The sequence below is a fragment of the Heptranchias perlo genome, unplaced genomic scaffold (genome assembly GCF_035084215.1).
Source record: "Heptranchias perlo isolate sHepPer1 unplaced genomic scaffold, sHepPer1.hap1 HAP1_SCAFFOLD_1107, whole genome shotgun sequence".
In the NCBI taxonomy this organism is placed as follows: Eukaryota; Metazoa; Chordata; class Chondrichthyes; order Hexanchiformes; family Hexanchidae; genus Heptranchias; species Heptranchias perlo.
Genome location: NW_027138328.1, coordinates 27,073 through 54,152, shown reverse-complemented (window position 1 = coordinate 54,152; position 27,080 = coordinate 27,073). Strand labels below are relative to the sequence as shown.

The window sequence follows — 27,080 nt, the reverse complement described above, 5'->3', positions numbered from 1 at the left end:
GCAGTCGGTCATGGTGCGGGGGAGCGGTGGTGGTGTGTGCGTACGCTGTGCACTGACTCGCTTTGGGAGCGCATCACTCCCCGTAGACAACACCTCACCCTCACCGACCAGGAGGGCGCAGGTCGGGGCGGGTTACGTGCAAACACAGACTCTCCTGGGAGAAATTGTTCCGCTGTCCCTGCCTCGGAGGGAGCCGGCCTGTCTTGTGTTTATGTTTAACCGGGGTTACAAGACTCTCAAACGCCAACCCCCACCCCCACCCCCACCCCTCCAGTCCAATCCAACGATTAACGCTGATTGCCGACTGCCGCTCGCGTGTATTTACGGTCCGCTGCTCCTGCAGCCGCCCAGTCTCGAACGCAGCCCCGAGTCGCTCACTGTGACGGCTCTCTCCCACCATCTGACCGGTTTGTCACAGCGAGAAGTGATCCCGAATGGTTCCCCCGGTCGATTAGCGATGTTGCATCAAAGGGACACGAGAGAGAGAGAGAGAGAGAGAGAGACAGGCCCCCTATAGCTATGCCAGGAGCCCCACAGTCTCCTGTTTTGCCTATTTGGTTTGGTTGCTGCTCTGGTTGCAGCCGAGAACTTTGGCCAGCTTGGCCTCCAGCCTGGAAGATCCGACGGGCAGTAGAAGGACACCTCATTCTCCGGGCACTAAGGCCCAGTGATTGTGGGCACCAGGCACAGGTATTTGGCCTGTCCTCGGTGGTGATCCGGGTGGGGAGGTTCCCTCTGCTTTCTCTCCCAGGAAACGCCCCCCCCCCCGCCCCACTTCGAGCTTATACTGTTCTGGAATAGGTGGTGTAAAGTTAACTGTTAATCCGATCTGATTTGATTTGCTCCTTCTGTGTAATCCTAAATGCCAATTATTTTTCTTAGCCTGAAGCGACAGTCCGTCAGCGCGGTGTTTTTTCCGTCAGTCCGAGAGATCGGGAGTGTGCCGTGCCGTGCCGTTACCGAGCCCGACAGCAAACGGCATTCAGCATTCACCCAGAGGCTGATACTTAGCGCCCAGGGTCACGTCTCGGACCGAGATATATATATATACACACACACATAACGTTGAGGTAGAGGTTATCAGGAAAGAGAGGCCAAATGATAATGCAGAGCTCTGCCTGATGGAGGAAGCATTGTCCCGCCCACCCTCCCCAACCTGCTGTGTACCAACATCAGCACCGATTTCCAGTGGGCCGTCTTCAGGAGTGACCCGCGAGACCACGAGGCAGCTGTTCGCCCGCCTGCCGTGCGTGTTAGCGAGCGATGCATCGAAACACCGACGAGAGGGACTGGGGATGACTCGGCCCCAGTGCGTATCCGCCCGCCCCCTTGCTGGAGACGCGTTCTCACGCTGAGGTGTGTCGGAACCCTTTGCTCTGCAGAAGTTCGAGCCTCCTGCTGTGCGAAGAGTGGCCATCTTGATCGAAACGTCTTTTCTCCCCTCCCTCTCTTCTCCCCTCCCCACCCCCCCCAAAACACACAATGATACGTCAACGTTAGACGAAAGAGCAGTCGTTTTAAAAAGACGGGGGTACGCCCGGCCTCGCAGACCGTAGCCGTGATTAACCCGGAAGGGGGACAGCGCCCTGCGGATTTCCTCGAGGGGGAGCCGTCTCTCGCAAAGCTGGACAGCGAGACGCACCCACCCACACACCGCCGCACGCACCCGGTGATTCACGTACTCTTGGCAGCTGGACCTGTTGGCATCGCTCTCCAGTTCCGGGACCTCGTGACCGCTCCGCAAGACAGTCGTCCAAAGTGGGGCGCCAGTTCCTTTTTTTTTTCCTCCAAACAAAGCGTTCCGTCCCGACGACAGCCCGGCCGGCTCTCTGGGCCTTTGATTCCGTTCCTTCACCCCCAAGTCCAAAATTTAAAACCTTGGCCCTCACCAGGAAAAATGTTGATAAATAGAACTTCTTGCTTCTTTCTTTCTTTCTCTCTCTCTCTCTCGTTCTCTCCCTGTGGCAACGTGCTAAAGGGACGATTCTCCCGTGCGCCTCTCAACTCCCGAGGCGTGTCGCGGCCCCCACCCTCTGGAGAAATAACGATGGGGGCTCCCCCACCCCCCCGCCCAGTCCAGATGGGAGACCGGGACAGAGACCGACCGTGCGGTTGGCGAGGGGACCCGCCCGCCCTTCACCCTTCTGAACGCGTGCAAAGCTTTCCCCTTCTTAAAAAAAAAAAGCCGCCGACCAGCGACCGCCTTCCAAATCTCAGTCCTCAGTCCCACCCCCGGCCGGTCGATCTCGCTCCGGAGTCAGAAGGTTCGAGCCTCGTCCCCTCTCCGCCCGCGCCCCCCTAACGGAGTCTCGAGCCCCCACCCCCCCCCCCCCCGATCCAGGCCACAATTGGAGGAAACCCCCCCCACCCAACCCCCAATATTCCTCCCATGACCCACTTCAACCAAATAAAACTGATTGCCTAGGGGCCAGATTGCTGCTTTGTGGGATTCTGCTGTGCACAAAATGGTGGCCTGTTTGCCTCAGTTCCGGGATTCATTGGCTTTGGGTGGGGGGGGGGGAGGGGAAGGCACTTGCTGTCTAGTTGTCCCCGCGGTGATGGGTGTTTGGGGAGGGAGGGTTGAGATGGCGGGGACCCCCGCTCCCCGCCCCCCCTCCACCGAACTCCCCCTGTTTCCGCAGTAACCCAATGTCTTCCCCCCCTTTGCGGGGATCTTTTGCAGAAGGATGAGAAGTACAGGCGCCACAAACAGAAGCAGAAACACAAGCAGAAAACCAAGCACCCGGAGAAGGTGGAGATCAAAGAGCTCAGCAACGTGAGGCAGTGCCTGGGCCCTGGCTGTGTGCTGGCAGCTCGCCACAGCTCCAAGTACTGCTCCGACGAATGTGGCATCAAGTTAGCCGCCAAGTAAGGCTGTGTTTGTGTCTCTTTATCTCCCCTTCCCTACCCCCCCTCTTCCCAGCCCTTCCTGTCCCCACCCACTCTTCCCTGCCTCCCTTCCACTTTCCTCAGTTCGATATGAGAGTGTTTGATGGGACAGTGCAGAGGGAGCTTTACTCTGTATCTAACCCTGTACCTGCCCTGGGAGTGTTTGATGGGACGGTGTAGAGGGAGCTTTACTCTGTATCTAACCCTGTACCTGCCCTGGGAGTGTTTGATGGGACGGTGTAGAGGGAGCTTTACTCTGTATCTAGCCCTTTACCTGCCCTGGGAGTGTTTGATGGGACAATGTAGAGGGAGCTTTACTCTGTATCTAACCCTGTACCTGCCCTGGGAGTGTTTGATGGGGACAGTGTAGAGGGAGCTTTACTCTGTATCTAGCCCTGTACCTGCCCTGGGAGTGTTTGATGGGACGGTGTAGAGGGAGCTTTACTCTGTACCTGCCCTGGGAGTGTTTGATGGGACAGTGTAGAGGGAGCTTTACTCTGTATCTAACCCTGCACCTGCCCTGGGAGTGTTTGATGGGACAGTGTAGAGGGAGCTTTACTCTGTATCTAACCCTGTACCTGCCCTGGGAGTGTTTGATGGGACAGTGTAGAGGGAGCTTTACTCTGTATCTAGCCCTGTACCTGCCCTGGGAGTGTTTGATGGGACAATGTAGAGGGAGCTTTACTCTGTATCTAACCCTGTACCTGCCCTGGGAGTGTTTGATGGGACGGTGTAGAGGGAGCTTTACTCTGTATCTAACCCTGTACCTGCCCTGGGAGTGTTTGATGGGACAGTGTAGAGGGAGCTTTACTCTGTATCTAACCCTGCACCTGCCCTGGGAGTGTTTGATGGGACGGTGTAGAGGGAGCTTTACTCTGTATCTAACCCTGTACCTGCCCTGGGAGTGTTTGATGGGACAGTGTAGAGGGAGCTTTACTCTGTATCTAACCCTGCACCTGCCCTGGGAGTGTTTGATGGGACAGTGTAGAGGGAGCTTTACTCTGTATCTAACCCTGTACCTGCCCTGGGAGTGTTTGATGGGACAGTGTAGAGGGAGCTTTACTCTGTATCTAACCCTGTACCTGCCCTGGGAGTGTTTGATGGGACAGTGTAGAGGGAGCTTTACTCTGTATCTAACCCTGTACCTGCCCTGGGAGTGTTTGATGGGACAGTGTAGAGGGAGCTTTACTCTGTATCTAACCCCGTGCTGGACCTGCCCTGGGAGTGTTTGATGGAACAGTGTAGAGGGAGCTTTACTCTGTATCTAACGCCATGCTGTACCTGCTCTGGAGCAGCTTGTTGCCCTCACTAGGTGCCTATTACACACCCCAGCACTGCTGGCCCCTCACCTTGCCTGACCACACACCTTTGCTTCGTCACTTCCCCTGTGCCACTGAGACACACCCCTGATTGGATCCTTGGCTTGTGCCAATGAGGGCAGTGGGTATCAAAGTTAGGCCAGAGTCACCGCTCCTGGTTACTATGTCTCCCCCCACACCCCACCCCCCCCCCCCCCTTCTCCCTTTGGAAACTGTGTGTCTGTAGACACGGTGCCTCCCCTGGTTGAATATCTGCTTGCTTGTGTCGCATGGCCACCTGGGGTGGAAATTATGGGCTGGCAGTTGGCACCCCGGGAGAAAGAGATGGCACCTTCGTCAGGCGGAGGGGAGGGAAATGTCAGCGCTGCCTCTCCCTGTCTCCGTAACCTTCTACAACCCTCCGAGATCTCTGCCCTCCTCCAATTCCGGCCTCTTGTCCATCCCCCGATTCCCATCGCTCCACCATTGGCGGCCGTGCCTTCAGCCGCCTCGGCCCTGAGCTCTGGAATTCCCTCCCTAAACCTCTCCGCCTCTCTCTCTCCTCCTTTAAGACGCTCCTTAAAACCTCCCTCTTTGACCAAGCTTTTGGTCACCTGTCCGAATATCTCCTCACCTGGCTCGGTGTCAGATTGACACTCCTGGGATGTTTTTACGAGGTTAGAGGCGACGTATTTAGTTGTTGCGAATGTCATGCCACGCCTGACCCTTGACTGTTTCTCCCCCCCCCCCCCCTCGTCGCTCCACAGCCGCATCTACGAGATCCTGCCCCAGAGGATCCAGCAATGGCAGCAGAGCCCCTGCATTGCGGAGGAGCACGGGAAGAAACTCCTGGAGAAGATCAGGCGGGGAGCAGCAGCAGGCCCGCTTCAAGCTGCAGGAAATGGAGCGCAAGTTCCACGAGCTGGAGACCATCATCACCAAAGCCAAGCAGCAGTCCATCAAAGAGGACGAGGAGGTCGGCACGGCTCTGTACAGGGGGAGGGAGTGGGAATGGGGGTGGGCCCATTTGGGATTCTGTACAATGGGGGTGGAATGGGAAGGGGTTTGGGTCCATTGGGAGTGGAATGGGAAGGGGTGGGCCCATTGGGAGCGGGATGGGAAGGGGCCGGGCCCATTGGGAGCGGAATGGGAAGGGGGTGGGCCCATTGGGAGCGGGATGGGAAGGGGCCGGGCCCATTGGGAGCGGAATGGGAAGGGGTGGGCCCATTGGGAGCGGGATGGGAAGGGGCCGGGCCCATTGGGAGCGGGATGGGAAGGGGCCGGGCCCATTGGGAGCGGGATGGGAAGGGGGTGGGCCCATTGGGAGCGGAATGGGAAGGGGGTGGGCCCATTGGGAGCGGAATGGGAAGGGGGTGGGCCCATTGGGAGCGGAATGGGAAGGGGGTGGGCCCATTGGGAGCGGAATGGGAAGGGGGCCGGGCCCGTTGGGAGCGGAACGGGAAGGGGGCCGGTCCCGTTGGGAGCGGAACGGGAAGGGGGCCGGTCCCGTTGGGAGCGGAACGGGAAGGGGGCCGGTCCCGTTGGGAGCGGAACGGGAAGGGGGCCGGTCCCGTTGGGAGCGGAATGGGAAGGGGTTGGGAGCATAATAGGAAGGGGTGGGAGCCGAACGGGAAGGGGGCGGGACCATTGGGACGGGAAGGGGGCCGGTCCCGTTGGGAGCGGGACGGGAAGGGGGCCGGTCCCGTTGGGAGCAGGACGGGAAGGGGGCCGGTCCCGTTGGGAGCGGGACGGGAAGGGGGCCGGTCCCGTTGGGAGCGGGACGGGAAGGGGGCCGGTCCCGTTGGGAGCGGGACGGGAAGGGGGCCGGTCCCGTTGGGAGCGGGACGGGAAGGGGGCCGGTCCCGTTGGGAGCGGGACGGGAAGGGGGCCGGTCCCGTTGGGAGCGGGACGGGAAGGGGGCCGGTCCCGTTGGGAGCGGGACGGGAAGGGGGCCGGTCCCGTTGGGAGCGGGACGGGAAGGGGGCCGGTCCCGTTGGGAGCGGGACGGGAAGGGGGCCGGTCCCGTTGGGAGCGGGACGGGAAGGGGGCCGGTCCCGTTGGGAGCGGGACGGGAAGGGGGCCGGTCCCGTTGGGAGCGGGACGGGAAGGGGGCCGGTCCCGTTGGGAGCGGGACGGGAAGGGGGCCGGTCCCGTTGGGAGCGGGACGGGAAGGGGGCCGGTCCCGTTGGGAGCGGGACGGGAAGGGGGCCGGTCCCGTTGGGGTTCTGTACATTGTCTCTGCCCCCACCGGCCCTCTGAGTCTTTTGATCCTCTGTGTTTGGACAGGTGAATGAAGGTGACAGTGAGGAGGCCGATTTCCAGATATTCTGTGTGTCGTGTGGGCATCCCATCAATCCGAAAACCGCCATGAAGCACATGGAACGTTGCTACGCCAAGGTACTCGAGCTCCCCCCGAGGGCACCAGGCCCCCTCCCCCCCAGCCCCTGTGAGGGCACCCAACCGCATTCTGGCAACCAAACCGAACTCATCCTATGGGTTTCCTCACTGGGACTATCTCCGAAACTTGGGGAGGCGGTGGGGGGGGGGAGCTCCCGGTCCCCTGAGTGGCTCCCCTTGCCCCCGTCCCCCCCACCCTCCCAAAAGACCTTGGACCTCCCTCCCCATGCAGTCACTGCAACATGGAACAGGAGGAGGCCATTCTGCCCCTCGAGCCTGTTCCACCATTCGATCAGATCACAGCTGATCTGTGCCTTAACTCAATCTACCCGCCTTTGCTCCGTATCCCTTGATGTCCAACAAAAATTTATCCATCTCCGTCTTGAAAGCTCCAATTGACCCCCCCCCCCAGCCTCAATAGCTTTTTGTGGGGGAGTTCGTTCCAGATTTCCACTCCCCTTTGTGTGAAGAAGTGCTTCCTGACATCACCCCTGAACGGCCTGGATTAAGTTCCCATGGATTTGGACTCCCCCCACCTCCAATGCCCCAGACTTAAATTTGGGGGCCTAACATTCGGCCCTGTCACCCACCACCTTTAGAGCAGAGAAGGTCAAGGGGAGATTGACCACAATGGTGCCAGGGATGAGGGACTCCAGTTACGTGGAGAGACTGGAGAATCTGGGATTGTTCTCCTCAGAGCAGAGAAGGTTAAGGGGAGATTTGATCGAGGGGTTCAAAATCAGGAAGGGTTTTGATCGAGTAAATAAAGAGAAACTGTTTCCAGTGGCAGGAGGGTCGGTGACCAGAGGACACGGATTTAAGAAAGGAAATGGGTGACCGCCAGGCAGAGTAAAAGGACTAGGCAGGTAGAGCAGGAGTCCCCTGGGGCCATCTCCCTCTCAAACAGATATACCGCTTTGGATACTGTTTGGGAACTTGGCAAGCGCCAAGTTCGGGGCACCACGGGTGGCTCTGTTGCACAGGAGGGGAGGAAGAAGAGTGGCAGGGCTATATTGATAGAGGATTCAATTGTAAGGGGAACAGATAGGCGTTTCTGCGGCCGCAAACATGACTCCAGGATGGTATGTTGCCTCCCTGGTGCTAGGGTCAAGGATGTCACGGAGCGGCTGCAGGGCATTCTGGAGGGGGAGGGTGAACAGCCAGTTGTCGTGGTCCATATCGGCACCAACGACATAGGTTAAAAAGGGATGAGGTCCTGCAAGGTGAATTTAAGGAGTTAGGAGATAATTTAAAAAGCAGGACCTCAAGGGTAGTGATCTTAGGATTACTACCAGTGCCACGTGCTAGTGAGTATAGGAACAGGAGAATAGACCAGATGAAGGCGTGGCTGCAGGGATGGTGTAGGAGGGAGGGATTTAGATTCCTGGGACATTGGGACCGGTTCTGGGGAAGGTGGGACCTGTACAAGTGGGACGGGTTACACCCGAGCAGGACCGGGACCGATGTCCTCGCGGGGGTGTTTGCTAGTGCTGTTGGGGAAGGTTTAAACTAGAATGGCAGGGGGGTGGGAACCTGAGCAGGGAGACAGAGGAGGGGGAAACAAGGATAGAAACAAAAGACAGAAAGGGAAGAAGCAACAGTGGAAGGCAGAGAAAACAAGGGCGAGAAACAAATAGGGCCATAGTGCAAAATAAAACTAAGATGACTAGCAATCATAAAAAGACAAGTCTAAAGGCATTGTGCCTAAATGCGTGGAGCATTCGCAATAAGGTAGATGAATTAACAGCGCAGATAGATATTAACGGGTATGATATAGTTGCGATTACGGAGACATGGCTGCCGGGTGACCAAGGATGGGAACTGAACATCCAGGGGTATTCAATATTTAGGAAGGACAGGCAAAAAGGGTAAGGAGGTGGGGTAGCGTTGTTAGTAAAGGAGGAAATCAATGCAATAGTGAGGAAGGATATTGGCTCGGAAAATCACAATGTGGAGTTTGTATGGTGTAAGAAACACTAAGCGGCAGAAAACGTTGGTGGGGGTTGTCTATAGGCCCCCAAACAGTAGTGGAGATGTAGGGGAGAGCATTAAACAGGAAATTAGAGATGCATGAAGAAGGGTACAACTATAATCATGGGTGACTTTAATCTACATATAGATTGGTCAAACCAAATTAGCAATAATACTGTGGGGGAGGAATTCCTGGAGTGTGTATGTGATGGTTTTCTAGACCAATACGTTGAGGAACCAACTGGAGAACAGGCGATCCTAGACTGGGTATTGTGCAATGAGAAAGGATTAATTAACAATCTTGTGTGGGGTCCCTTAGGGAAGAGCGACCATAACATGATAGAATTCCTCATTAAGATGGAGAGTGAAGTAGTTGAATCCGAAACTAGGGTCCTGAATCTAAATAAAGGAAATTACGAAAGTATGAGCTGCGAGTTGGCTATGATAGATTGGGAACTTTACTAAAAGGGATGACGGTGGATAGGAATGGCTAATATTTAAAGAACGTGTGCAGGAATTACAACAATTATTCATTCCTGTCTGGTGCAAAAATAAAACAGGAAAGGTGGCTCAACTGTGGCTTACAAAAGAAATTCAGGATAGTATTAGATCCAAAGAGGAGACATATAAAATTGCCAGAAAAAGCAACAAGCCTGAGGATTGGGAGCAGTTCAGAATTCAGCAAAGGAGGACAAAGAGATTGATTAAGAGGGGGAAAATAGAGTATGAGAGTAAACTAGCAGGGAACATAAAAACTGACTGTAAAAGCTTCTATAAATATGTCAAGAGAAAAAGATTAGTGAAGACAAATGTAAGTCCCTTACAGTCAGAAATGGGGGAAATTATAATGGGGAACAAAGAAATGGCAGAACAATTAAACACATACTTTGGTTCTGTCTTCACAAAGCACGACACAAATAACCTCCCAGAAATGTTAGGGAACCAAGGGTCTAGAGAGGGAGGAACTGAAGGAAACCAGTATTAGTAAAAAAAAATAGTGCTAGGGAAATTAATGGGGCTAAAGGCCGACAAATCCCCAGGGCCTGATGATCTACATCCCAGAGTACTAAAGGAAGTGGCCCTGGAAATAGTGGATGCATTGGTGATCGTCTTCCCTCTGTATCTGACCCTCTACCAGTGGTCAGTGAAGGTCCTTGGCTCTGTGTTGAGAGCTCTTTTCTCGGGCCCCGTCTCCCCAGCCTGGGATACAGTTTCTGAGGTGACGACATCTGTGTGCGGCATGCGTGTATGTAGCGGAGATGGGGGTCAATCCCCATGATTTACGGCAAGCAAAGGGAGAAAATGAGGCGGGGAGAGAACTTTAGGGGCTGTTACCAAGGGCAGCAAGGGGCAGGAGAGAGGAGTCTGCCTGCAGCTGTCTGCGGGGCTCGTCCCCCGTCTCACTTAGAGAGGAGTACCATCAGAGGGAGCGTCGCTCTGCGGAGCCTGCTGTCCTGCTCCCTCAGGTGGCCAGTTTTAATGGTGCCCCCTCTCCGCCAGGGATAGAGGGATGGGTCGGCCCGGTTTGTACAAAGGAGGCAGGGGGTTCCGTGGGCAGGCTCCCCGTTGTGATTTACCCTCTCTCTCTTTCACTTGCAGTACGAGAGTCAGACGTCGTTTGGATCCATGTATCCGACTCGCATCGAGGGGTGAGTAACCGGGCTCAGAACTGCCCCATCGAGGGGTGAGTAACTGGGCTCAGAACTGCCCCGTCGAGGGGTGAGTAATGGGGGCAGAACTGCCCCATCGAGGGGTGAGTAACCGGGCTCAGAACTGCCCCATCGAGGGGTGAGTAACTGGGCTCAGAACTGCCCCGTCGAGGGGTGAGTAATGGGGGCAGAACTGCCCCATCGAGGGGTGAGTAATGGGGGCAGAACTGCCCCATCGAGGGATGAGTAACTGGGGGCAGAACTGCCCCATCGAGGGGTGAGTAACTGGGCTCAGAACTGCCCCATCGAGGGGTGAGTAACTGGGGGCAGAACTGCCCCATCGAGGGGTGAGTAACCGGGCTCAGAGCAGCCCCATCGAGGGGTGAGTAACTGGGGGCAGAACTGCCCCATCGAGGGGTGAGTAACTGGGCTCAGAACTGCCCCGTCGAGGGGTGAGTAATGGGGGCAGAAATGCCCCATCGAGGGGTGAGTAATGGGGGCAGAACTGCCCCATCGAGGGGTGAGTAATGGGGGCAGAACTGCCCCATCGAGGGGTGAGTAATGGGGGCAGAACTGCCCCATCGAGGGGTGAGTAACTGGGCTCAGAACTGCCCCATCGAGGGGTGAGTAACTAGGCTCAGAACTGCCCCGTCGAGGGGTGAGTAACTGGGGGCAGAACTGCCCCATCGAGGGGTGAGTAACTAGGCTCAGAACTGCCCCATCGAGGGGTGAGTAACTAGGCTCAGAACTGCCCCATCGAGGGGTGAGTAACTGGGCTCAGAACTGCCCCATCGAGGGGTGAGTAACTGGGCTCAGAACTGCCCCATCGAGGGGTGAGTAACTGGGCTCAGAACTGCCCCATCGAGGGGTGAGTAACTGGGCTCAGAACTGCCCCATCGAGGGGTGAGTAACTGGGCTCAGAACTGCCCCATCGAGGGGTGAGTAACTGGGCTCAGAACTGCCCCATCGAGGGGTGAGTAACTGGGGGCAGAACTGCCCCATCGAGGGGTGAGTAACTGGGGGCAGAACTGCCCCGTCGAGGGGTGAGTAATGGGGGCAGAACTGCCCCATCGAGGGGTGAGTAACTGGGGGCAGAACTGCCCCATCGAGGGGTGAGTAATGGGGGCAGAACTGCCCCATCGAGGGGTGAGTAACTGGGGGCAGAACTGCCCCATCGAGGGGTGAGTAACTAGGCTCAGAACTGCCCCATCGAGGGGTGAGTAATGGGGGCAGAACTGCCCCTTCGAGGGGTGAGTAACTAGGTTCAGAACTGCCCCATCGAGGGGTGAGTAATGGGGGCAGAACTGCCCCGTCGAGGGGTGAGTAATGGGGGCAGAACTGCCCCATCGAGGGGTGAGTAACTGGGGGCAGAACTGCCCCATCGAGGGGTGAGTAACTGGGCTCAGAACTGCCCCGTCGAGGGGTGAGTAATGGGGGCAGAAATGCCCCATCGAGGGGTGAGTAATGGGGGCAGAACTGCCCCATCGAGGGGTGAGTAATGGGGGCAGAACTGCCCCATCGAGGGGTGAGTAATGGGGGCAGAACTGCCCCATCGAGGGGTGAGTAACTGGGCTCAGAACTGCCCCATCGAGGGGTGAGTAACTAGGCTCAGAACTGCCCCGTCGAGGGGTGAGTAACTGGGGGCAGAACTGCCCCATCGAGGGGTGAGTAACTAGGCTCAGAACTGCCCCATCGAGGGGTGAGTAACTAGGCTCAGAACTGCCCCATCGAGGGGTGAGTAACTGGGCTCAGAACTGCCCCATCGAGGGGTGAGTAACTGGGCTCAGAACTGCCCCATCGAGGGGTGAGTAACTGGGCTCAGAACTGCCCCATCGAGGGGTGAGTAACTGGGCTCAGAACTGCCCCATCGAGGGGTGAGTAACTGGGCTCAGAACTGCCCCATCGAGGGGTGAGTAACTGGGCTCAGAACTGCCCCATCGAGGGGTGAGTAACTGGGGGCAGAACTGCCCCGTCGAGGGGTGAGTAACTGGGGGCAGAACTGCCCCGTCGAGGGGTGAGTAATGGGGGCAGAACTGCCCCATCGAGGGGTGAGTAACTGGGGGCAGAACTGCCCCATCGAGGGGTGAGTAATGGGGGCAGAACTGCCCCATCGAGGGGTGAGTAACTGGGGGCAGAACTGCCCCATCGAGGGGTGAGTAACTAGGCTCAGAACTGCCCCATCGAGGGGTGAGTAATGGGGGCAGAACTGCCCCTTCGAGGGGTGAGTAACTAGGTTCAGAACTGCCCCATCGAGGGGTGAGTAATGGGGGCAGAACTGCCCCGTCGAGGGGTGAGTAACTGGGGGCAGAACTACCCCATCGAGGGGTGAGTAACTGGGCTCAGAACTGCCCCATCGAGGGGTGAGTAATGGGGGCAGAACTGCCCCATCGAGGGGTGAGTAATGGGGGCAGAACTGCCCCATCGAGGGGTGAGTAACTAGGCTCAGAACTGCCCCATCGAGGGGTGAGTAACTGGGCTCAGAACTGCCCCATCGAGGGGTGAGTAACTGGGCTCAGAACTGCCCCATCGAGGGGTGAGTAACTGGGCTCAGAACTGCCCCATCGAGGGGTGAGTAACTGGGCTCAGAACTGCCCCATCGAGGGGTGAGTAACTGGGCTCAGAACTGCCCCATCGAGGGGTGAGTAACTGGGCTCAGAACTGCCCCATCGAGGGGTGAGTAACTGGGGGCAGAACTGCCCCGTCGAGGGGTGAGTAACTGGGGGCAGAACTGCCCCGTCGAGGGGTGAGTAATGGGGGCAGAACTGCCCCATCGAGGGGTGAGTAACTGGGGGCAGAACTGCCCCATCGAGGGGTGAGTAATGGGGGCAGAACTGCCCCATCGAGGGGTGAGTAACTGGGGGCAGAACTGCCCCATCGAGGGGTGAGTAACTAGGCTCAGAACTGCCCCATCGAGGGGTGAGTAATGGGGGCAGAACTGCCCCTTCGAGGGGTGAGTAACTAGGTTCAGAACTGCCCCATCGAGGGGTGAGTAATGGGGGCAGAACTGCCCCGTCGAGGGGTGAGTAATGGGGGCAGAACTGCCCCATCGAGGGGTGAGTAACTGGGGGCAGAACTGCCCCATCGAGGGGTGAGTAACTGGGCTCAGAACTGCCCCGTCGAGGGGTGAGTAATGGGGGCAGAAATGCCCCATCGAGGGGTGAGTAATGGGGGCAGAACTGCCCCATCGAGGGGTGAGTAATGGGGGCAGAACTGCCCCATCGAGGGGTGAGTAATGGGGGCAGAACTGCCCCATCGAGGGGTGAGTAACTGGGCTCAGAACTGCCCCATCGAGGGGTGAGTAACTAGGCTCAGAACTGCCCCGTCGAGGGGTGAGTAACTGGGGGCAGAACTGCCCCATCGAGGGGTGAGTAACTAGGCTCAGAACTGCCCCATCGAGGGGTGAGTAACTAGGCTCAGAACTGCCCCATCGAGGGGTGAGTAACTGGGCTCAGAACTGCCCCATCGAGGGGTGAGTAACTGGGCTCAGAACTGCCCCATCGAGGGGTGAGTAACTGGGCTCAGAACTGCCCCATCGAGGGGTGAGTAACTGGGCTCAGAACTGCCCCATCGAGGGGTGAGTAACTGGGCTCAGAACTGCCCCATCGAGGGGTGAGTAACTGGGCTCAGAACTGCCCCATCGAGGGGTGAGTAACTGGGGGCAGAACTGCCCCGTCGAGGGGTGAGTAACTGGGGGCAGAACTGCCCCGTCGAGGGGTGAGTAATGGGGGCAGAACTGCCCCATCGAGGGGTGAGTAACTGGGGGCAGAACTGCCCCATCGAGGGGTGAGTAATGGGGGCAGAACTGCCCCATCGAGGGGTGAATAACTGGGGGCAGAACTGCCCCATCGAGGGGTGAGTAACTAGGCTCAGAACTGCCCCATCGAGGGGTGAGTAATGGGGGCAGAACTGCCCCTTCGAGGGGTGAGTAACTAGGTTCAGAACTGCCCCATCGAGGGGTGAGTAATGGGGGCAGAACTGCCCCGTCGAGGGGTGAGTAACTGGGGGCAGAACTACCCCATCGAGGGGTGAGTAACTGGGCTCAGAACTGCCCCATCGAGGGGTGAGTAATGGGGGCAGAACTGCCCCATCGAGGGGTGAGTAATGGGGGCAGAACTGCCCCATCGAGGGGTGAGTAACTAGGCTCAGAACTGCCCCATCGAGGGGTGAGTAATGGGGGCAGAACTGCCCCATCGAGGGGTGAGTAATGGGGGCAGAACTGCCCCGTCGAGGGGTGAGTAATGGGGGCAGAACTGCCCCATCGAGGGGTGAGTAACTAGGCTCAGAACTGCCCCATCGAGGGGTGAGAGAGAAAGAGAGACCCTGCCCCATCGAGGGGTAATAGAGAGAGAGAGAGACCCTGCCCCATCGAGGGGTAATAGATAGAGAGAGAGAGAGAGAGAGAGACCCTGCCCCATCGAGGGGTAATAGAGAGAGAGAGAGAGAGAGACCCTGCCCCATCGAGGGGTAATAAAGAGAGAGAGAGAGAGACCCTGCCCCATCGAGGGGTAATAGAGAGAGAGAGAGAGGGAGACCCTGCCCCATCGAGGGGTAATAGAGAGAGAGAGAGAGACCCTGCCCCATCGAGGGGTGAGAGAGAGAGAGACCCTGCCCCATCGAGGGGTGAGAGAGAGAGAGACCCTGCCCCATCGAGGGGTAATAGAGAGAGAGAGACCCTGCCCCATCGAGGGGTGAGAGAGAGAGAGAGAGACCCTGCCCCATCGAGGGCTAATAGAGAGAGAGAGAGAGAGAGAGACCCTGCCCCATCGAGGGGCAATAGAGAGAGAGAGACCCTGCCCCATCGAGGGGTAATAGAGAGAGAGAGAGACCCTGCCCCATCGAGGGGCAATAGAGAGAGAGAGACCCTGCCCCATCGAGGGGTGAGAGAGAGAGAGAGAGAGACCCTGCCCCATCGAGGGGTGAGAGAGAGAGAGAGAGAGAGAGACCCTGCCCCATCGAGGGGTAATAGAGAGAGAGAGAGAGACCCTGCCCCATCGAGGGGTAATAAAGAGAGAGAGAGAGAGAGACCCTGCCCCATCGAGGGGTAATAAAGAGAGAGAGAGAGAGAGACCCTGCCCCATCGAGGGGTAATAGAGAGAGAGAAAGAGACCCTGCCCCATCGAGGGGTGAGAGAGAGAGAAAGAGACCCTGCCCCATCGAGGGGTAATAGAGAGAGAGAGACCCTGCCCCATCGAGGGGTAATAGAGAGAGAGAGACCCTGCCCCATCGAGGGGTGAGAGAGAGAGTGAGAAAGAGACCCTGCCCCATCAAGGGGTAATGGAGAGAGAGAGACCCTGCCCCATCGAGGGGTAATAGAGAGAGAGAGACCCTGCCCCATCGAGGGGTAATAGAGAGAGAGAGACCCTGCCCCATCGAGGGGTGAGAGAGAGAGTGAGAAAGAGACCCTGCCCCATCAAGGGGTAATGGAGAGAGAGAGACCCTGCCCCATCGAGGGGTAATAGAGAGAGAGAGACCCTGCCCCATCGAGGGGTAATAGAGAGAGAGAGACCCTGCCCCATCGAGGGGTGAGAGAGAGAGTGAGAAAGAGACCCTGCCCCATCGAGGGGTAATGGAGAGAGAGAGAGAGAGAGACCCTGCCCCATCGAGGGGCGAGAGAGAGAGATCCTGCCCCATCGAGGGGGATTGGTGCTGGGTGGGAGAGGAGGAGGCGACTTTATTGGTGTGTTGGAGGTGGTCAGGGAGAGATGCTGGGTTGAAACTGTTTACTTGGAAATGCAGAGGTGCGTCTGTCCCTGACTGATCGCACCTCCGATTTCTCTCTCTGGCCCATCCTGTGTGAACTTTACTCCTAGCCCACAGTGTGTGCACACCCTGCTCCCCCCTCTCCATAGTGCCTGGGGGAGGAGGGGGAGGTTTAAAACTGTCGCTAACACTGACATCCTCTCTTTGCTTTGCAGTGCCACGAGGTTATTCTGTGACGTTTACAACACCCACAGCAAGACCTACTGTAAGAGGCTGCAGGTTCTGTGTCCCGAACATTCTCGAGACCCCAAGGTAACCCCTGGCTGATGCTTCAATCTGTACCATTAAAGGGGTGAACTGGGCCAGGCAGTCCGTCAGACCACCGTCCCTCACCCTCTGTTCCTGTACCTGCCCTGGGAGTGTTTGATGGGACAGTGTAGAGGGAGCTTTACTCTGTATCTAACCCTGTACCTGCCCTGGGAGTGTTTGATGGGACAGTGTAGAGGGAGCTTTACTCTGTATCTAACCCTGGACCTGCCCTGGGAGTGTTTGATGGGGACAGTGTCGAGGGAGCTTTACTCTGTATCTAACCCTGGACCTGCCCTGGGAGTGTTTGATGGGGGACAGTGTAGAGGGAGCTTTACTCTGTATCTAACCCTGTACCTGCCCTGGGAGTGTTTGATGGGACAGTGTAGAGGGAGCTTTACTCTGTATCTAACCATGTGCCTGCCCTGGGAGTGTTTGATGGGACAGTGTAGAGGGAGCTTTACTCTGTATCTAACCCTGTACCTGCCCTGGGAGTGTTTAATGGGACGGTGTAGAGGGAGCTTTACTCTGTATCTAACCCTGTACCTGCCCTGGGAGTGTTTGATGGGACAGTGTAGAGGGAGCTTTACTCTGTATCTAACCCTGTACCTGCCCTGGGAGTGTTTGATGGGACAGTGTAGAGGGAGCTTTACTCTGTATCTAACCCTGTACCTGCCCTGGGAGTGTTTGATGGGACGGTGTAGAGGGAGCTTTACCAACCGGCTGTGCTTCTTGTTGGTCCCCAGATCTCGGTGGACGAGGTGTGCGGCTGCCCGATGGTGAAGGATGTCTTCGAGCTGACGGGCGACTTCTGCCGTGTGGCAAAGCGCAAGTGCAACAAACACTACTGCTGGGAGAAGCTGCGGCGAGCGGAGGTGGACCTGGAGCGCGTGAGGGTGGTAGGTGGCACCGCGGCCTGGCGCCTGACCCGCTGGGCGCGAGGGAGGAGGAACTGACTGTCTCTCTACTGATGTTAATCCCTCTCCCTCACACTGTCACTCAGTAACCCCTCTCCTCCCAGCGCCCTGTGTTACTGACTGTCTCTCTACTGATGTTAATCCCTCTCCCTCACACTGTCACTCAGTAACCCCTCTCCCCCCAGCGCCCTGTGTTACTGACTGTATCTCTACTGATGTTAATCCCTCTCCCTCACACTGTCACTCAGTAACCCCTCTCCCCCAGCGCCCTGTGTTACTGACTGTATCTCTACTGATGTTAATCCCTCTCCCTCACACTGTCACTCAGCAACCCCTCTCCCCCCAGCACCCTGTGTTACTGACTGTATCTCCACTGATGTTAATCCCTCTCCCTCACACTGTCACTCAGTAACCCCTCTCCCCCAGCGCCCTGTGTCACTGACTGTATCTCTACTGATGTTAATCCCTCTCCCTCACACTGTCACTCAGTAACCCCTCTCCCCCAGCGCCCTGTGTTACTGACTGTATCTCTACTGATGTTAATCCCTCTCCCTCACACTGTCACTCAATAACCCCTCTCCCCCCAGCGCCCTGTGTTACTGACTGTATCTCTACTGATGTTAATCCCTCTCCCTCACACTGTCACTCAGTAACCCCTCTCCCCAGCGCCCTGTGTTACTGACTGTATCTCTACTGATGTTAATCCCTCTCCCTCACACTGTCACTCAGTAACCCCTCTCCCCCCAGCGCCCTGTGTTACTGACTGTATCTCTACTGATGTTAATCCCTCTCCCTCACACTGTAACTCAGTAACCCCTCTCTCCCAGCGCCCTGTGTTACTGACTGTATCTCTACTGATGTTAATCCCTCTCCCTCACACTGTCACTCAGTAACCCCTCTCCCCCCAGCGCCCTGTGTTATTGACTGTATCTCTACTGATATTAATCCAGCTCCCTCACACCGTCACTCAGTAACCCCTCTCCCCAGCGCCCTGTGTTACTGACTGTATCTCTACTGATGTTAATCCCTCTCCCTCACACTGTCACTCAGTAACCCCTCTCCCCAGCGCCCTGTGTTACTGACTGTATCTCTACTGATGTTAATCCCTCTCCCTCACACTGTCACTCAGTAACCCCTCTCCCCCCAGCGCCCTGTGTTACTGACTGTATCTCTACTGATGTTAATCCCTCTCCCTCACACTGTAACTCAGTAACCCCTCTCTCCCAGCGCCCTGTGTTACTGACTGTATCTCTACTGATGTTAATCCCTCTCCCTCACACTGTCACTCAGTAACCCCTCTCCCCAGCGCCCTGTGTTACTGACTGTATCTCTACTGATGTTAATCCCTCTCCCTCACACTGTCACTCAGTAACCCCTCTCCCCCCAGCGCCCTGTGTTACTGACTGTATCTCTACTGATGTTAATCCCTCTCCCTCACACTGTAACTCAGTAACCCCTCTCTCCCAGCGCCCTGTGTTACTGACTGTATCTCTACTGATGTTAATCCCTCTCCCTCACACTGTCACTCAGTAACCCCTCTCCCCCCAGCGCCCTGTGTTATTGACTGTATCTCTACTGATATTAATCCAGCTCCCTCACACCGTCACTCAGTAACCCCTCTCCCCAGCGCCCTGTGTTACTGACTGATGTTTAACCCTTTGCTCTCTCTAGCGCTGCTGATGTTTAACCCTTCTCTCTCTGGATACGGATGTTTAACCCTTCGCTCTCTATCGATATTGATGTTTTACCCTTCGTTCTCTATCGACACATGTTTTACCCTTCGTTCTCTATCGATACTGATGTTTAACCCTTCGTTCTCTATCGATATGGATCTTTAACCCTTCGCACTGTCTATCGATATTGATAATTAATCGTTTGGGTTCAGTGTATCGATACTGATGTTTAACCCTTCGCGCTCTCTAATGATACTGATGTTTAACCCTTCGTGCGCTCTCCGTATCGATACTGTGTTTAACCCTTTGCGCTCCGTGTTTCGATAATGATGTTTTGCCCTTCGTGCTCCGTGTATCGATACTGATCTTTAACCCTTCGCGCTCTCAATCGATACTGATATTTAACCCTTCGCTCTCTATCGATGCTGATGTTTAACCCTTCATGCACTCTTTGTATCAATACTGCAGTTTAACCCTTCGCTCTCTGTATCGATGCTAATGTTTAACCCTTCGCGCTCTCTGTATCGATACTGATATTTAACCTTTTGCGTTCCGTGCATCGATACTGATGTTTAACCCTTCGCACTGTCTATTAATATTGATCATTAACCCTTCGAGTTCCGTGTATCGATATTGATGTTTAACCCTTCGCTCTCTGTATCGATACTGTTTAACCCTTCGCTCTCTGTATCGATACTGTTTAACCCTTCGCTCTCTGTATCGATACTGATAATTAATCCTTCGCGCTCCGTGTTTCGATACGGATCTTTAACCCTTCGCACTGTCTATTGATATTAATCATTAACCCTTCGTGCGCTCTCCGTATCGATACTGATATTTAACCCTTTGCGTTCCGTGCATAGATACTGATGTTTAACTCTTCTCTCGCTCTATCCATAATTGATCTTTAATCCTTCACTCTCCGTATCGATACTGATGTTTAATCCTTCGTGCTCCGATAATGATGTTTAACCCTTCGCTCTCTGTCGATACTGATGTTTAACCCTTCGCTGTCTATCGATGCTGATGTTTAACCCTTCATGCACTCTCTGTATCGATACTGCAGTTTAACCCTTCGTGTGCTCTCCGTATCGATACTGATGTTTAACCCTTCGCTCTCTATCGATACGGATCTTTAACCCTTCGCACTATCTATCGATATTGATCTTTAACCCTTCGCGCTCTATCGATACTGATGTTTAACCCTTTGAGTTCCGTGTATTGATACTGATGTTTAACTCTTCGCGCGCTCTATCCATAATTGATCTTTAACCCTTCGCTTTCTATCGATACTGATGTTTAACCCTTCGCGCTCTCTGTATAGATACTGTTTAACCCTTCGCTCTCTGTATCGATACTGTTTGATCCTTCGCTCTCTGTATCGATACTGTTTGATCCTTCGCTCTCTGTATCGATACTGTTTGATCCTTCGCGCTCTGTATCGATACTGTTTAACCCTTCGCTCTCTGTATCGATACTGTTTCACCCTTCGCTCTCTGTATCGATACTGTTTGATCCTTCGCTCTCTGTATCGATACTGTTTCACCCTTCGCTCTCTGTATCGATACTGTTTAACCCTTCGCTCTCTCTATCGATACTGTTTGATCCTTCGCTCTCTGTATCGATACTGTTTCACCCTTCGCTCTCTGTATCGATACTGTTTAACCCTTCGCTCTCTGTATCGATACTGTTTGATCCTTCGCTCTCTGTATCGATACTGTTTGATCCTTCGCTCTCTGTATCGATACTGTTTAATCCTTCGCTCTCTGTATCGATACTGTTTAATCCTTCGCTCTCTGTATCGATACTGTTTGATCCTTCGCTCTCTGTATCGATACTGTTTAACCCTTCGCTCTCTGTATCGATACTGTTTGATCCTTCGCTCTCTGTATCGATACTGTTTAATCCTTCGCTCTCTGTATCGTGACTGTTTAATCCTTCGCTCTCTGTATCGATACTGTTTCACCCTTCGCTCTCTGTATCGATACTGTTTAACCCTTCGCTCTCTGTATCGATACTGTTTCACCCTTCGCTCTCTGTATCGATACTGTTTAATCCTTCGCTCTCTGTATCGATACTGTTTAATCCTTCGCTCTCTGTATCGATACTGTTTGATCCTTCGCTCTCTGTATCGATACTGTTTAACCCTTCGCTCTCTGTATCGATACTGTTTGATCCTTCACTCTCTGTATCGATACTGTTTAATCCTTCGCTCTCTGTATCGATACTGTTTAATCCTTCGCTCTCTGTATCGATACTGTTTGATCCTTCGCTCTCTGTATCGATACTGTTTAATCCTTCGCTCTCTGTATCGATACTGTTTAACCCTTCGCTCTCTGTATCGATACTGTTTGATCCTTCGCTCTCTGTATCGATACTGTTTGATCCTTCGCTCTCTGTATCGATACTGTTTAATCCTTCGCTCTCTGTATCGATACTGTTTAATCCTTCGCTCTCTGTATCGATACTGTTTGATCCTTCGCTCTCTGTATCGATACTGTTTGATCCTTCGCTCTCTGTATCGATACTGTTTAATCCTTCGCTCTCTGTATCGATACTGTTTGATCCTTCGCTCTCTGTATCGATACTGTTTGATCCTTCGCTCTCTGTATCGATACTGTTTGATCCTTCGCTCTCTGTATCGATACTGTTTAACCCTTCGCTCTCTGTATCGATACTGTTTGATCCTTCGCTCTCTGTATCGATACTGTTTGATCCTTCGCTCTCTGTATCGATACTGTTTGATCCTTCGCTCTCTGTATCGATACTGTTTAACCCTTCGTGCTCAGTATCGATACTGATGTTTAACCCTTCGCTCTCAGTATCGATACTGATGTTTAACCCATCGTGCGCTCTCCGTATTGATACTGTTTAACCCTTTGCGCTCCGTGCAGCGATACTGATGATTAACCCTTTGCGCGCTCTATCGATACTGATGTTTTACCCTTCGCTCTCTGTATTGATACTGATCTTTAACCCATCGCACTCTGTCGATATTGATCATTAACCCTTTGCGCGCTCTATCGATACTGATGATTAACCCTTTGCGCGCTCTATCGATACTGATGTTTTACCCTTCAATCTCTGTATTGATACTGATCTTTAACCCTTCGCACTCTGTCGATATTGATCATTAACCCTTCGCGCGCTCTATCGATACTGATGTTTAACCCTTCGCTCTCTATCGATGCTGATGTTTAACCCTTCGCTCTATCGATACTGATGTTTAACCCTTCGCTCTCTATCGATACTGATGTTTAACCCTTCGCTCTATCGATACTGATGTTTAACCCTTCGTACGCTCTCCGTATAGATACTGATAATTAACCCTTTGCTCTGTTTCGATACTGATGTTTAACCCTTCGCACTGTCGATATTGATCATTAACCCTTCGCGCGCTCTATCGATACTGATAATTAACCCTTCGCTCTATCGATACTGATGTTTAACCCTTCGCGCGCTCTATCGATACTGATGTTTAACCCTTCGCGCTCTGTCGATACTGATGTTTAACCCTTCGCTGTCTATCGATGCTGATGTTTAACCCTTCGCTCTATTGATACTGATGTTTAACCCTTCGCTCTATCGATACTGATGTTTAACCCTTCGCGCGCTTTGTATCAATACTGATGTTTAACCCTTCGCTGTCTATCGATGCTGATGTTTAACCCTTCATGCACTCTCTGTATCGATACTGCAGTTTAACCCTTTGTGCGCTCTCCATATCGATACTGATGTTTAACCCTTTGCTCTCTATCGATACGGATCTTTAACCCTTCGCACTATCTATCGATATTGATCATTAACCCTTCGTGCGCTCTCCGTATCGATACTGATGTTTAACCGTTCGAGTTCCGTGTATCGATACTGATGTTTAACTCTTCGCGCGCTCTGCATAGATACTGATGTTCAACTCTTCGCTCTATCAATACTGATGTTTAACCCTTCGCTCTCTGTATCGATACTGTTTAACCCTGCGCTCTCTGTATCGATACTGTTTAACCCTTCGCTCTCTGTATCGATACTGTTTAACCCTTCGCTCTCTGTATCGATACTGTTTCACCCTTCGCTCTCTGTATCGATACTGTTTAACCCTTCGCTCTCTGTATCGATACTGTTTCACCCTTCGCTCTCTGTATCGATACTGTTTCACCCTTCGCTCTCTATCGATACTGTTTCACCCTTCGCTCTCTATCGATACTGTTTCACCCTTCGCTCTCTGTATCGATACTGTTTCACCCTTCGCTCTCCGTATTGATAGTTTCACCCTTCGCTCACTATCGATACTGATGTTTAACCCTTCGTGCGCTCTCCGTTTCGAGACTGATATTTAACCCTTTGCGTTCCGTGCATCGATACTGATGTTTAACCCTTTGCACTGTCTATCAATATTGATCATTAACCCTTCGCGTTCCGTGTATCGATACTGATGTTTAACTCTTCACTCTCTGTATCGATACTGTTTCACCCTTCGCTCTCTGTATCGATACTGTTTCACCCTTCGCTCTCTGTATCGATACTGTTTCACCCTTCGCTCTCTGTATCGATACTGTTTCACCCGTCGCTCTCTATCGATACTGTTTAACCCTTCGCTCTCTGTATCGATACTGTTTCACCCTTCGCTCTCTGTATCGATACTGTTTCACCCTTCGCTCACTATCGATACTGATGTTTAACCCTTCATGCGCTCTCCGTATCGATACTGATAATTAATCCTTTGCGTTCAGTGTATCGACACTGATGTTTAACCCTTCGCGCTCTCTCGATACTGATGTTTACCCCTTCGCGCTCAGTATCGATACTGATGTTTAACCCTTCGCGCTCTCGATACTGATGTTTAACCCATCGTGCGTTCTCCGTATTGATACTGTTTAACCCTTTGCGCTCCGTGCATCGATACTGATGGTTAACCCTTCGCGCTCTCTCTCGATACTGATGTTTTACCCTTCATGCGCTCTCTGTATCGATACTGATAATTAACCCTTTGGGTTCAGTGTATCGATACTGATCTTCAACCCTTTGCTCTGTTTCGATACTGATGTTTAACACTTCGTGCGCTCTCCGTATCGATACTGATGTTTAACCCTTCGCTCTCTATCGATACGGATCTTTAACCCTTCGCACTGTATCGATATTGATAATTAACCCTTTGGGTTCAGTGTATCGATACTGATGATTAACCCTTCGCGCGCGCTCTATCGATACTGATGTTTAACCCTTCGCGCTCTCTATCGATACTTATGTTTAACCCTTCGTGCGCTCTCCGTATCGATACTGTGTTTAACCCTTTGCGCTCCGTGTTTCGATAATGATGTTTAGCCCTTCGTGCTCCGTGTATCGATACTGATCTTTAACCCTTCACGCTCTCTGCATCGATACTGATGTTTAACCCTTCATGCACACTCCATATCGCTACTGCTGTTTAACCCTTCGCTTTCTGTATCGATACTGATAATTAACCCTTTGCGTTCCATGTATCGATACTGATGTTTAACCCTTCGTTCTCTATCGATACTGATGTTTAACCCTTCACTCTCTCACAGTGGTACAAACTGGACGAGTTGTTTGAACAGGAGAGGAACGTGAGGATGGCGATGGCCAATCGGGCCGGGCTCCTAGCGTTGATGTTACATCAGACCATCCAGCACGACCCAGTCACCACTGACCTGCGATCAAACAAGGACCGATGAAGGTCAGTGGGCCCGATCACCGAAAAGAGGGCGGGGGCTTCCCGGGGACTCCGTGATTCTCCCCCGCGAGACCGCCCCAGGGCCTGTGCTGAGTTACTCGACCGCAGTTGGTGGCCCCACTGCCTCTCTGCAAGGGGTACCAACTGTCTGAAAGAGCTCATGCATTCCCCCCCCACCAAAATCGCAATCCAATAACATGGGAACTGAGAGCCAGCAGGGGGTAAGGGATGTGATGCCCCATGTGGTCGAGTAGCACGGCGAGGCACCTGGAACCTGTAGCCTCAGCGAGTCAACATTATTAGCCGCAACCTGCATTTCTGCAATGACGTAGGAAAAACGTCCCCAAGGCGCTTCACAGGAGTGTAAATCAGACAAAATTTGACACCGAGCCACGTAAGGAGATATTAGGACAGGTGACCAAAAGCTTGGTCAAAGAGGTCGGTTTTAAGGAGCGTCTCAAAGGAGGAGGAGAGAGAGGCGGAGAGGTTTAGGGAGGGAATTCCAGAGATTGGGACCTAGGCAGCTGAAGGCACGGCTTCATTCTCGGTGGGAGCTGGTTGAAATTCTGAAACATACATATGTTTAAAAAAAAAACTAGGTTTGATTTGGGAATAAATGAAATCTTTATTTTTTTTTTGCAGGAGCTGATATTTGTTTCACGCTGGGAGGAGACTGCCTGGAGTTTTCTTTCTCTTTTTAACGCACACACTCAGCCGCACTCCTCTGACCTTGTCCTCGATGGCGAAGGGCATCTCGTTATTTATCAGTGCAGAATAGAAAGGGGTATCGTCCGACCTGAAAGGCAGCAACTCTTAAAATCAAACGTGGCGGAGGATCGTTAATACTCCTTTTCGGCGGTCTGCCCGTCCCCCGTTTTTTTTACTTTCATGCGTCCTGCCCCAGAAAATATCCCACGTTTGTGAAATTTAGCAAGGAGTAAATTAGAAATTGCAGGGGTTGCCGCTGACTAGCTGGAGCTGTCTCCCTGAGCGAGCGGACGAGGAGGCCTCCAGGCGCACAGCTTGAACTGTCATCGCGAGAGACCGACCACTGCCAAGTGCCTGATGAGCGCGGAGAGCCTGGTAACTTAGGGTGGGGAGGCCCCCCAGACCTGTACCCCATCCTCAGAGATGACCCACAGTGAGCGAAGAGAAACGGGTGCTCGAATCAGCCGCACTGGACGTGATGGTCGGGCTTCTCTTGAGTGACCAAAAGGGACCTTGCTTCCAGTCGGCGTCTCGGGGGAGAAGGTGGCACAGAATCGGTAATGTTAATCGGAGACCGGCCACACTGCAATCACCAGCTCGCTTTGAGATATATGTCCCACAGCACTTCACGAACGCAATTAAGGTCTGGCTATCCATCACCCTTTTAAACACCCCCCCCCCCCCCCACCCCATTATCACAATCCATTGACAGTCGGGAACTGAAAGCAACCCCCCCCTCCCCCACCAAAGCTGTAGCACAATGCCACCTGCGCCCGTTGAGTATCCGCAGCACAGAACAGCATGTCGGGAGGACGCGATGCCCGGCTCTGCCAACACCTCTTACCCTCCCGACGGTTGCAGTGAGTCTCCCCCTCACCGGGCAGGACCGCGCGCCCTGTCCCGTTAACGCCGCTGTTACCGTCAAGTAATTCTCACTCTTTCTGGCCCCCTCCCCACTCCCACCGCTCTGGCAATGCCACAAGGTACCAGTCATCCCTGTAAAACGGGGTGAGGGGCCCGCAGGGCATGCAATCAGCTGGGGGGGCTTATCTCGACCCTTCCGACCTCACCCCCCCCCCCCCACCCCACCTCACTTTTCACACCCAGGTGCCCTTGTTCTGCTAGTCCAGGCCACAAATTGCAATCATCTTCTGCGTTCAGTGATTTTTATTGTTTTATTCACATCAAGTCTGGCTCCAACGCAGTTTTAATGTCCCGTGGGGTGCAGCCCAGCGTCCCCCCTCCCTCTGACCTGCGAGCCCCCCGCCCACAGTCGGAGGTTGGAGTCCGCGTCCGACCCTGTAACCAGCTCCTGCGACCTCGACCGTGCAGTCGTTTTATGGCGCCAGCTAGTGAATGGCGAGACCCCCAAAAGGCCTCCCTCCCCCCCCCCCCCCCCCCCCACCACCCAATCCGTTCAGGGACTTGCCCCCTCTCCCCCACCCCGTTCAGGGTCTCGACTCCGCACCAGACGTTCCCCAGGTTAACTGTGAAAACCCTTTTGTTTGTCACTGAACCGCTGCCCTACTCACATTGAGAACAGATCAGCCCAGCACGGTCCCTTGTATTTTAAACAAACACTCAACAGAACTTGGTTGTAAATTCTGATTTTTATGTACTCTCTGGCGTCACCTGTAAATGTAATAAAAGTCCCGGTCTATTTCTTACCACTGGGCCGCGTGTTATAGATGGTGGCTCAGGAACTTTGCGAACCAAGAAAGATGACAACCCCACCCCACCCTCCGAGAACTGAAGCCCGTTTCCACCACCCGGTGTGGGACTGAGCCACCCAGGCCTGAAGGCCCTGGCTTCAGTCCCTAGCCTGTGCCGATCTCGGGGTGGGGGAGTGGGGGGGGCACCAGAACGAGACCGGGGCTAAAAGG

General features: G+C 54.0%; 1 protein-coding gene across 1 annotated transcript; it reads left to right on the top strand.

Moving 5' to 3' along the window:
* Nucleotides 1–581: 581 nt before the first annotated feature.
* On the top strand, nt 582–26,864 carry LOC137307782 (CXXC-type zinc finger protein 1-like; the record flags this gene model as incomplete). The annotated part of the gene is given in 11 exon segments (XM_067976913.1): nt 582–690; nt 1,550–1,748; nt 2,586–2,868; nt 4,955–5,054; nt 5,056–5,163; nt 6,474–6,584; nt 10,155–10,204; nt 16,120–16,216; nt 16,957–17,109; nt 24,344–24,492; nt 25,132–26,864. Coding segments are annotated over 10 exon segments (1,357 nt in total), but the record flags the coding sequence as incomplete, so codon positions are not given.
* Nucleotides 26,865–27,080: the final 216 nt, after the last annotated feature.